This window comes from Rhinichthys klamathensis, unplaced genomic scaffold, assembly GCF_029890125.1.
Source record: "Rhinichthys klamathensis goyatoka isolate OS25496 unplaced genomic scaffold, OSU_Roscu_1.1 h1tg000036l_1, whole genome shotgun sequence".
In the NCBI taxonomy this organism is placed as follows: Eukaryota; Metazoa; Chordata; class Actinopteri; order Cypriniformes; family Leuciscidae; genus Rhinichthys; species Rhinichthys klamathensis.
The window spans coordinates 10496702-10509617 of NW_026606584.1; the positions used below are offsets into that span (position 1 = coordinate 10496702).

The following is a 12916-nucleotide window of genomic DNA, read 5'->3' on the forward strand; positions in this document are numbered from 1 at the left end:
CATGAACCAAGGTAGTCAAGGTCTTCAGGATTACAAAAATGGACCTTAGGAACTTCAGGTGCAGGATTGGACACCACTGAATTAAGCTAACTAAACTAAAGTAATCAGTGAATTATCATTGAATTGAAGCTCGCGTCATGTTATCCATGTGTGTTCTTCTGCAGGCCGTCAGTGCCAGTGCAGTTTCAGTACTTCTTACCCACACAGTACTCATCCCCGTATCCTCTGACCCACACCTACACCCCCATCACCAGCTCTGTCTCCACCATCCGCCCCTACCCAGGTAAACACAACACGCATGCTCAACCAGAAACTTTGTGCTAATATCCAAATGTTTCTTAGACCTCTAACACGGACTCTGTGCTGTTTTCCTCAGTCACGGCTCCAGCTCAGAGCCCAGCTCTTCCTGCTCAGGCTGGTGTGGGTGTGGCCACCACTGTGCACTTGAACCCCATGCAGCTGATGGCGGTGGATCGCATCGGCCTGCCATCTGCCCAGATCAGCACCCAGAACATCCAGTCAGCCTCAATGACTGCTCAGGGCATTCAACCTGCACCAATAGGAGTGCAGGGGCTGCATGCCACTGCACCAATCAGCACACAGAGCGTACAGCAGGCTCCGGTTTCCACACAACAGCAGCAATCAGAAGCAAAACCACCAGGTAATTTGAGCAGAATTTTTTTAGATATACATTATAAGATATTCAGAAACCGTGAGTGAAAAAATCAATAAATAATTAGCTTCTCCTAATAGGCCAGTACATTTTTTTCAATATTCTGGAGATGTAAATGTCACCAAGGCAGTGTTATGTAGCTGGTTTTGTCAAAATTGTGAAAATTACATGTGGAACATAATTTAATGGGTTTAAATCTCAAAACATCATTGTATTTCATCATTTTCTAGCATTAGTGAGTTAAATTTATAGCTGTATAAGTTCTGTGAACTGTTTTGTGAACAAAAATGGTAAATGTTTTTCAAACATAAAATGAAATGCATTTTTTGTGTGTTTGTGTGTGGGGCTAGTGAAAATGGTGTCAGGACAAATAAAATACTGTCTAATGAATTTTTTTTTGGACAATGTTTGTCCTGCTCATAAATATTCTATAAAATCTGTTTTGTTATACAGGTGTCGTTTTGGCTGAAAGTCCTGCTTTTGTAACTAATCCGATCGGGAGCACTTTCACTGGCACGCAGTCTGTCACTACGATGGTGCAGACACACCCCCAGGGGGTGGTGGGCACAGGTGCACCCACACTTGTCTCCTCCCCTCGGCCTAGCATCCTTCGCAAGAAACCTGTGAATGAAGGGTGAGTCAGCGTTCACTCCACAGCCTTCATCGTTGTTTCCATAGCATGTGTATTTATAGTATACTAACTACTAAGGAGCCAAACAAGCCATCATATTATGATCAATTACATTACTTTCTCATTAATGGCATCCTGAGAAGTAACAGAATCCAATGTGCTCACTGTTTTTAAAGGCAGAGATGATGTTGATAAAATAGTTTGAGACCACTTTTGGGGTGTGTTTCTAGGGCAGTACGTAAAAGTCTGATCCCAGCGCAGCCGAGCGATCCTAATGCTGGCCGAGTGGATAGTGGGATAAGACTGTCGGGATCCCCTCGCCCAGCGGGGTAAGCCCTGCCTGAAGATCCTTTTATTATCCTAATAAGGATAGGACAAAAGACAATGCTTCTAACACAGGGTTCCCACGGTCCTGAATACACTTGAAGATATCAGGGTTGAAGTTTGGTTTCCAGGCCTGAAAACCTCAAGAAAGAGAATTAGATCTTAACATTTTCCACATTTTCAAAATGTATTTTATGGATTTTTAAATTTTTTGTAAATAAATATACTTTGTTCACCAACTGTGTACAAACACACAATTAATTTGGTATGGTTTCCAGAAGTACTAGGTATTTGCATGTATATATACTACACTGCCCAGACAAAAAAGAAAGTCGCTGTTTGGATTTAAATATATACAATAAATTGGCCGGACAGTGCATATACACACAAGAATAGAGAGAAAAAATTAAATAAGTAGAATTAAATAGTGTAATATACATCTAGAAATATTGTACAAAACGTACAAATAAGGTAGAAAAACATAAAGTAATATACATCTAGATGGCGTAACCAGGAGGCTTAATGAACAGATGTTCACTTTAAGTAAACTTAAATATACTGTATAAAAATAGGTATGATAAATGTTTAATCAAAATTTTCTTTTTGACCTCGTACATTTTAATCAAAATGTCATAAACTGGATCTTTTATTAAACAACTTCTCTCTGGTGATGTGCTCCAGTTATTTAGTCTGCTTAAACCTGCCCAGGAGAGTGAAATAACGAATTACAAATGTTACTGTAATTAAGTAGTTTTTATCAGAAATTGTGCTTTAAAAAAAGCCTGCACACCAAGGCTCCAAAAATCTCACACAGGTGACATTTCGAGCACGCAGGCTCTTCTTCAGACTTTTTCCCCCTTGTATTTTATTATTTCCTTTGTCGAGCACAACATGAGCATTTTTTGCCAGTGATGTGTGTGTGCTTTTGCCCTGTTCTTTTTTTTCCTTTGAGTAGTTTAAAAATTGTGTACTTTTACTTGAGTACATTTTAAGTGATGTAACTGTATGTTTACTCCGCTATTTTCTCTCCGTTTGTGGTCGTTACATGCTTGTTTTCATTTGATCCATCAACATGATTGGCTGGGGAGAGAGTAGGGCTGGGGAGGTCTTGTGACTTCTGTCAAATCAAATCGTGCATAGAAAACTTTAACCACAGCAGTAGATGGCGCCAACTGCTGTTCATCACGGTGGCTCTGGAAGCGCATCCTTCAAGCAGCAATTCAGTCGATATATCAGCATTTCATTCTACCTTTAATTTGAAGAAACATGTTAAGAATAAGATTAAGAGCAGCTTATTTGCAGAGACCACTGTGCAAAGAGATGTGCATTTGTGGTGGTGTTGTTGTTGTTTTACTTTTGTAAAAGTTTCCCTGGTAAAATACTTCTGTATTTAATGCAAATTTTTCATTACAAATTATATTATCAGCATAACAATTGGAGTAAATGTAGCTGTGTAAAAGGTAGAGGTCAAATTCCCCTTTTTAGAACAATGTGCATTTATGTATATGTAACATTCGGATGAATAAGTTTAGCATGCTTAAAGGTGAGATTACACCACTTACTGGGGCAAGAACGTAAACTCGGCACAGCTGTTATCTGATTTTTATTCAATATAAAATAGCCTACATCTGATATCACTAACACTGTATTTGTTATTTAATATTAAATAATACAAATATTCTTTGCGCATTTAAGTTGAATAATGACATGCATGCATAATAACAGACAAATCATATTAAAGAGACATAACATATCAGTTAGAGAGATTCATCTGAAAGAAACATTTTTAATTAATTATACAGGTCAATTAATATTTTTATATACCAATATCTTATTTCAAGGGATGTTCTAATGACAATTAGAAATGTAAGTAAAAAATAAATATTTTATTCTTTAAAAAAAGCATTACTTTTGTGGATTTTTAGATTTCCCTTCCTCCGAAATCCCAGTTAACCCCTGGTTATCACTGATATTATTGGGCTGCTGGGATTTGTGCATTGGTAGCATTGTATAGTGTTAACTCACTATCTTTGCCTATTTCAGTGCAATTAAGTGAGGTTAACTGTTTGATAATATTAGGGATTCTCATTTCTTAATCACAAAATGCTAAAACGGGTGGTATTTTGGAGAGAAATCGGCTATCTCTTTTTTTTAAAGTTGGCAGTCTTTAAACTTTAAACTAAACTAAAACTTTTGGAAGATATAGATATTCTTCATTCTTTCTGACAAACAACAAAAGAGAATGTGAATTTCAGCATGTTGAGTGTTTTCTACATTTTTAAATAAGCTACTCGTTTACTCTTCCTCGAGTAGTTTTTTTGGACTTTTACTGTACTTGCACTACATTTTTTGGAAAGTTTTGGAAATTATTTTTCACTTGTATATGTTTCAGTTCTCTTTTCACCCCTGAACTCTTAAATTCATCTCTCTCCATTTTTAGTGCAATGGCCACAACTCAAAATCCAATGCATAGAGAAAGAGAAAAAATATGTCGCTATTTCTGCTGTAAATTACAAGAAATTGGGTGTGATTTAAAAATATATATATTTAAATATATATAATTCTTGCTGGGAAAATGTGGGAACCCTGTTAAGATTTGGCATTCATGTGTGATCTCATTGTCAAAAACTAGTTTTATGCAAGCAGATCTTAATGTTTAATGTTGTTCTAATCTTTCTGTAATTAGAGTGAAGCACAAATCTGATGTTCATGTTGCCATGGCGCCCCCAGTCATGGCAACTGTGGAGGCGCTTCCAAGTCATGGAGGTGAGCAGCAGAAGCTGTCCACTCCTGCTCAACATCATTCACAGGCCATTCCCACCCTTCTGGCTCCACCAGCTCCGACGCCACCTTCTCAGCCCACTGCCGCTCTCTCAGCCCTGCCCGCAGCCATGGCTGTCACTCCCCCAGTGTCTGCCTCCATGGCCAATGCAGTGGCTTCTCCCACCCAGCCAGCGGCCAGCAGCACTGCTGCCCTGAGCTCCACTCTTCCAGAGGTTAAAGTAAAACAGGAAATGGAGCCAATGGACACTTCACAAGCAGGTAGGTGTGCTTGTCAAAATAAGAGTCCACCTATGAGGGCTTGATACTTAAAAAAAAATAAAAAAAATTAGGAGCGCATGAAGAACTTTAGTGAAAAAGTAGAAAATAATTTTGTTAACCTCAAGGGATGCAGAGCGGCATTTACAAGAAAAAGTATTTAAATTATTTGAATAAAGTTTTTCTTTTTTTTCTTTTTTATTCTGCTTCAAACTGTATTTATTTAATAATTTTGGATTTATGCATGTTCTAAACATTGAAATAAATCTTAGAGACATTTTATTTTTTAACTGAAATGCCAATAATAACAGGGGAAAAAAAGTTCTGCATATTGTGTGACTTTTAAGTATAAACGTTCTAAAACATATTACAATACAAACACCATAAAATCATAATTTATCAACAGTAGATCATAAGCAGTCCATTGTGGATAAGTCTATAGAAACCGTGAGCCTATAGAATGTGCAACAGCACTGCGTTTTGACTTTCATATTTAATTCAATCATAGCCGGAATCATGATATAAAACTTTTGTTAAACAATTTAACACTTTTAAGACCTTTAATTAAAAACAAAATTTAAGACTTTAAGGGGCTGTGGAGACCTACTTTTTATTCCACGTGTACTCCTAAATGCATGTTACAGTTTGCACAGATCTTTTTTTCATTCGCAAATGCGAGTGAAATGCTTGCACTGTCAAGCCCTGCCTATTCCTATACAGTCATTTTATAATCTCTACAAACAATTCTACATCCAATTCAAGTGATGTTTGGTCACATCGACTGTTTTACAATGGCTTCTAATAACATGCTAGTCCAATAAAATTATAAAGATGGAGTTTGGCCACACCATGTATTTATAAATTTTCTTGATCACAGTGCCCTTAGTTCCTTCTTCGATGGGTCCGGCTCCATCCCTCTCCTCCCAGGCCTTATCGTCTCAACCTGGAGACCTCCTGCCTGGGGCCTCCCCGAGGAAGAAGCCCCGCAAACAGCAGCATGTGATCTCCACTGAGGAGACGGAGATGATGGAGACCAACAGCACAGACGAAGAGAGAGCTAACAGCCGACCTCCAGGAAACAGGCCAGAAAGGCACGAGTCTCCACCTAGAGAATATGTTGGTGAGCTTATATTTATATATAAACATACACACATCCTTGGATATCTAGGTGCTGCATTAGCAACTGAAGCTGATTACTGTGATGCATCTGTGCATCTGCCCTTTTGGAAAGGTCAAGATGTGACCTTAAACTCATAAAAAAATAATTGACAGATTCAATCTGCACCATGCAACAGTCACTTGGAATACATTTTTATTATAAAATGTTGGTTGTCATAAATTCAGAAACATCAAAATGATAAAACTACAGTTAATCCTTCTGCTAAATAAAAAACTATGGCTGCTGATTGATTAAAAAAATAACCAATTATTCAGTAATAAATCAAAAATTATACCCATTTCTGAAATTAATTGTGATTAATTGCACCTAATATTAAATAAGGTGTTAAGAAATATATTTTCACAGAATCTCCAAACTGATGTGGAAACAATATAAAGACAGTATTTTAAATGTTTTATACTTTAAATGTTTATTTAATGGCATGTTAAACAATACAATGGAGGTCAGTATCACTGAAACTGATGCTGATGAATCTATTAAAGGGATTTATTTGTATTTATTAATTTCATTTTTGGGGGATAAAATGAGTTACTATTGCCACCTGCAAATTACCATATTTTTAGTTATAATTTATTAACAAGTACAGAACATTATTATAGCTAGCTATTATGAATGATTGTTGCAACTTTTAATTGAAGTCAACACATCCGTTTTTACATAAACTCATTATAATAAATATTCATACAGAACGTGTGAAACTAGTATTCTGCCAAAAAGACAAAAGTGCACAGCTATAAAGCAGTGCCCAACATTGACACTTGTCCGGGACAAGTGGATTTTTTGAAGGGGCAATAGATTTATTTAAAGAAATTCTTTATTTAAAATAACATTCTCGTCAATGCGAACATGTGATATTTAATTCACACGTGATGTTTAATTCTGATCTACCTACTTTAGCATTATAAATATCATATAAATGTTACGTCACAATTTGATCTATATTGTCTTTTAAAAACAATAGTTGAATTGTTGGTGTAAAAATGATTGCACCCGGTGTAAATAGGACCCATTGTTTCCTTCCAAAAATGTCCTTGCACCAAATATTCACCTTTGTTATGAATACCTTAACGCTGTGCTGTGTCCTAACCAGATTCGATGTGATAAAAGGTATCTTTTCCATGTAAATCAGAGTTTTTGTCCTAACCATCTGCGACGATGATTCTATTTTAGCAACTGTAACGTCATACTGTTTATGTGCTTTATTGGTAACACTTTACAATAAGATCTCATTTGGTAACATTAGTTAATGTATTATAACTAATTTGAACTAATAATTTACAATGCATTTGTTACAATGTTTATTAATATTTGTTAATGTTAGTTAATGAAAATCCAGCTGTTCATGTTAGTTCACAGTGCATTAACTAATGTTAACAAATACAACATTTGTTTTCCATAATGTATTAGTAAATGTTGAAATTGACATTGACTAAGATTAATAAATGCTGTAGAAGTATTGTTCATTCTTTGTTAATATTAACTAAAGTTGTTGACTGATGTTAATTAATGAAACCTTATTGTAAAGTGTTACTGCTTTATTAAATGTTAAAAGCGTCTAATGTGAGTTGAAATCTCATTTTGCGTGACCTTTATAGCCGCTCTGAAAGCGACAATGGATAATTCACCTCAGATCTTGAAAATACATGAAAGGAAACGTTCAAACTGTGAACTCAATATGAACGAACAAGTCTATTCTATGAAAAGTACTGTTTTAGTTAGTCAGTATGTATTTTTAATAAAAACGTTAAAATTGGTGAAATGTTTATGAATTTAATTATTTATCCATTACGCTGCGAGTGCAGTGCGCTTGCAGAGAGACTCGGCTCTTCTGATTGCCTGCGATTTTTAATATTTTGATATTGTCATGTCTTGTAGTCATGTCGTGTCTGCTGTGGACAGACAATTTGCATGTCGCTGGAATCTTATCACATCGCGTCAGGTTAGGACACTGTGTGTGATTCCTTGAAACTTAGCCTATTTGTGTGTGAAACTGAGAAACGGTATTTTAGTGTTCTTGCTGAGATCACCTGGCTGATAGTGTTCATTTGGTTGCTTATTTATTGATTTCCCTTTTTCTTTAGCAGTGTAAACGTGTAATGCTCCCCAAAATGAGTGTACACTTGTTCAATTGTAACTTTGATTAATGTAGATGAGGACGGTGTTCGCTATGTGCCAGTCCGACCCAGACCTCCCCTCACTCTTCTACGGCATTACCGTAACCCGTGGAAGGCTGCCTATCACCACTTCCAGAGGTACAGTGACATCAAAGTCAAAGGTAGGTACCTTTCAAACATCCGGTCTGCTTTCTCAGTTTGGTCTTTGATTTATTTTGGTGTGCAGTTGTTTTCTTGTTTCCTTGTGATTATGTTTATAGTATTGAATCAGGTCATGTAATGTGAGAAGTCATCTTGCTACTCTCTCCGCAGAGGAGAAGAAAGGGAGCCTTCAGGACATGGCCAATCAGAGAGGAGTGGCATGTCGTGCTCAGGGCTGGAAAGTGCACCTGTGTGCCGCACAGCTGCTACAGCTGGTGGGTTCTGCAGCTGATAGTTTTACTTCCGCCATTAGTCTACAGTGGCTTAAAAGAGATTTATTGTGTTATACATGAAATATATTATTCTAACAGCCTGTTGTTGAGGCAGTTAATGTACCGGTTTAATTAATTCCTTTCTTGTTTGATGACAGTCTAACTTGGAGCATGACGTGTACAGCCGGCTGACCACCCTGCAGGAAGGGCTCATCCCAAAGAAGAGAGCAGGAGCTGATGATGAATTACACCGCATAAATGAGCTCATACAGGTTAGTGTCTCCACGTTCCTCGCCATGGAAACTACATTGAACTTGACTAACCAAAAACCACCTTAAAAGAGATGGTGACTAATGATAAAGCACCTAAAATGTACACTTCCTCTTATACGGTCATATCATTTTTACCTGAAAACAAAATGCAACAGAACATAAGGGTCTATATATTTGTCTGCCACGATAATGTAATGTCTTTTAATTGTCTTTTCATTGTCATAATTTGAGCATTTGAATTAACATCCCTAGAATGTGTGTGTGTGTGTATATATATATATATATATATATATATATATATATATATATATATATATATATATATATTAGTCCTGGTCAAAAGTTTGGAAACATTACTATTTTTTTTGTTTTCGACAGAAGTTTCTTATGTTCATCAAGGCTGCATTAGTTGATAAAAATACAGAAAAAAATGTAATATTGTGAAATATTATTACAATTTAAAATAATGTTTTTTCTATTTATTTATGGTTAAATAATTTATTTCTGTGATGCAAAGCTGAATTTTCTCCAGTCGTCAGTGTCACATGATATGCTGATTTATTATCAATGTTGAAAACAGTTGTGCTGCTTAATAGTTTTTTGGGAAACTGTGATACCTTTTTCAGGATTCATTGATGATTAAAAAGTTAAAAAAGAACAGCATTTATTCCAAATATAAATATTTTCTAACAAAATAAATCTTTACTATGACTTTTTATCAATTTAATACATCCTTGCTGAATGAAAGTATCAATTTCTTTAAACAAAAGAAAGAGAAAAAATTACTGACCCCAAACTTTTGAACGGTAGTGTATATTGTTTCTGTATATGTATCTTTTTTTCTTTCTTTTTTTTTCTTTTTTCTTTTTTTAAACTTTATTTTCATCAAAGAATCCTGAAAAAATGATCACAGGTTATAAAAAATATTAACCTGCACAACTGTTTTCAACATTGATAATACATCAGCATATTAGAATGATTTCTGAAGGATCATGTGACACTGAAGACTCGAGTAATGGCTGATGAAAATTCAGATATTGATTTGACGGAGAATTTTACCAATACGTGTAAAAAGTGACCCCAAACCATAGCACACCATACTGTAAATACATTCATGACCTTTTGACCTGACTCTGTCCAGGGTAACATGCAGCGCTGCAAGCTTGTGATGGATCAGGTGACTGAAGCTCGCGACACCATGATGAAAGTATTGGACCATAAGGACAGAGTCCTCAAGCTGCTCAACAAGAACGGAACTCCCAAGAAGAGCTCCAAGTTAAAGCGCAAGGAGCGGGCATAGAAGCCACTCCGCGGTCTTAATCTTCCTCCTTCAGCATAGTTGAACTCAAGAATGCTCTTCAGAAGCTGGATATGTCATGGTTTATCAGGATGCTGTGCACAATCATCTACTTACTTTTACAGTCTCAAAGAGAGAAAGAGAGACGTTTGTAAACCATCAAACTGTTTTTACAGGAACTGCTGCTTACTGTGGACCGTCAGACTGTCCATTGGGTATAAGGCAGCCTGGTTAACCAATGCTTTTTGTTTTTCCTCTAAAGACATTTCCTTTCATTTTTAAAAGAAATATTATGTTGTACTATTTTTGTTGTTGTTGTTGTTGTTGTTGTTGTGTGCTAAGCTTTTGCGGTAGTGATCAGAAGATCAGGTCATGTTTGCTAGATGTAACTCCTGTATTTAGTTCGATTCACACCAGTACAAACTGCACATATACACATACACGCACTCGCAATAGTGTGTGAACTTTCCATGTTTGGTGCCTTGTAACATGGGTGAAACTGGGGGACTTTTTTGTGTGCGTTAAACACAAAAGTGAAACACTCCCAGATTAGCCAACAAATTAAGCCCACAATGAAAATGCGTTTATAGTCTTGTACTAACCAGATAATGATACCCCTAACCCTTCTAGTTTGTTTTTCATCACTGCAAACATTCAAGCGCTATAGTGACTGATGATAGTACAAAGCAGTGAAATGTGTACTTGAAAGAATCAGTATAATTATGTGAATTTATATTATAAGAATGTGTGGATTGTTTTATGTTTCAGTGTAAGAAGATTGTTGTTAGTGGAAGTGATGTGGTTTTCACAGTCTTTTTTTGTGTGATGTTTTGCAGACTGTAAGTGAATGTTGTTCTGCGTTTGAATAATATTTTTTTTTTTTCATCCTTTCATTTTTCTGTGTGTACTCTGTTATGTGCTATTGCAGTAAACTGGATACATTTACAAAGCATCTTGTTTAGCAAGTACATTTGGTACTGAATGCACCTCACAAGAACTAACATTTTAAGTGATAATGTGCATGAGACTGTTATGTTTTGAATATAATCACATGCGCTATAGTCTGCATTGTTAGGGATCTTTTTTTTCTTCGTCAGCGCAACCAATGAAAGATCAGATATACAGCAGGAAATCTGGCCTGCTGTTTCTACTGTACCACAATGTTCAAATACATGTTCCTAATATTGCGTAGAAGGTCGTGAAATGTCAACCATTTTCATCATTCAGAAATTAGCAAGTATTTATGAATTACACTGAATTAAGCAAATACAGGGATATTACAGACAGATGTCTGCGTTAAACTGTAAGCTAGCTACTATTAGTGCAATAATTTTTTTCTTAGAGAATGGTAATCTAACATTAGTTCTCCAAAAAAGCACATGGGATTTGTGCGTCTAAAAGTACATCTCAAGAGTTTAACAAAATGATTGATGCATTTAATGTGTAGCAAATAAAAGGAAATTACCCTTATGTGAAATATGAATATAAATACCTATATATTATACTCTCACAATGTGGGAATGCCTATATATATATATATAAATGTGTGTATATGCATACATACATATTTATTATTATTATTAAAGTAGGCATTCCTGCATTTTGATAGTCCAACCGTTTTATCTGATCTTGATTCTTCCCAGTTTATGGTCAAAATGTTTCAATTTTTTTTATTTGTATATACATTTTATACAAGAATAGACATTTTATTACCTATGTAAGGATTTACATGCTTTATTCTCTTAACCCTCTGGTGCTTTTCACGTGGCGATCAAAAATGACCGATTCTTTTATTTCAATTAAATGAATGCACTGTATTTTAGTTCGATAATGTTTTTTATTTAATATTTTGTATTTTTAGGGGATTTTATGGTACTAAATGATATTTATGCTGTAGTTATAATCCATTTATTCCCTTTTTGAGCATAGACCTGAAAATGAAATTTCCAAATTAAACTGTCATAAATCTTGAATGCTTTAGTCTTTAATCTTGAATCTTTTTTCAAAGACGACACTTTGCAAATTATTGCTGAAGTGAAAAAAGTGAACTTAGAAAAAGTCACAGAATTTTACGTTTATTGTTACAAAAATACTATTTAAAAAATGTATATGAAATATATATTTTCAAAAGGATGCTTTACTCTAAAACTGCAAGAAAATCAAAGCCATAAATCTGAACAAGTTGTGTTCCAAATTTGAGCTTGATATCTCAAAAAATGCGCTTTCAGTAAGATTTTGTTTGGGCGCAGTACCAAAAGTTTCCACTAGATGAAATTAGTCTCCCATTCATTTCCAATGGGGTTCCAATTGACCGCGAGGAGTGCAAGTGTGACTATTTTTTTTCAGGACCATTTAACCTTTTCGAATCATGTCCATGATTTTTCGTGTGTGTTCACATAGCAAGTGCGAAAACCTTTACCAAGTTTCGTACCATTCCGTAAAATTTCCAGTAAAAAATGACCGAAGAGCACCAGAGGGTTAACTCTGTTGAGCGACCCGGTCACACTTTATATTAGGTGTCTTTAACTACTATGTACTTGCATAAAAATAAAAACATGTTAGGTACAATGTAGTTATTGTGTGTTCATATTGTATTGCAATACTTCTGCTGCTATTGAGATGAGATGGGATATACGGATAAGATTATGGACAGGTTTAGGTTTAAGGGTGGGGTAAGGAGTAACTGCTTTATTTACACGCAGCAGGTATTATTTAAAAACAAAGTACAATGTAAAAACATATATTCAATAAGTGCATTGTTTCAAATGATTCATTTACATCTTAGTGTATAGTAGTTAAAGACACTGAATATAATGTGGGACCAGAGAACCTGTTCTAAAAACTGCCTGTTTCCTGAAAACACACCACATAAACAATCACATTCAATTCTTGCAATGGAGTTTAGTATTGCTCGATAGAAATATGACTTTCCAGAATGGCTCCACCCTAAGTAACTATGACACTATGCTATTT

At 35.5% G+C, this 12916-nt stretch overlaps 1 protein-coding gene across 3 annotated transcripts in view; it reads left to right on the forward strand.

The window, feature by feature from the left end:
* sap130a (Sin3A-associated protein a) overlaps positions 1-11420 on the forward strand; it is a 90977-nt gene extending 79557 nt beyond the window's left edge. For 2 of the 3 annotated variants that reach the window (XM_056246326.1, XM_056246327.1), the window contains exons 12-21: positions 165-283; positions 377-661; positions 1127-1307; positions 1535-1633; positions 4315-4670; positions 5545-5787; positions 7997-8122; positions 8274-8377; positions 8533-8646; positions 9788-11420. In XM_056246326.1, coding sequence (XP_056102301.1) covers positions 165-283; positions 377-661; positions 1127-1307; positions 1535-1633; positions 4315-4670; positions 5545-5787; positions 7997-8122; positions 8274-8377; positions 8533-8646; positions 9788-9946 — 1786 coding nt within the window. In that variant the 3' untranslated portion in view covers positions 9947-11420. The remainder of the gene's footprint in view (positions 1-164; positions 284-376; positions 662-1126; positions 1308-1534; positions 1634-4314; positions 4671-5544; positions 5788-7996; positions 8123-8273; positions 8378-8532; positions 8647-9787) is intronic. The other variant, XM_056246328.1, reaches the window with a different exon arrangement.
* Positions 11421-12916: the final 1496 nt, after the last annotated feature.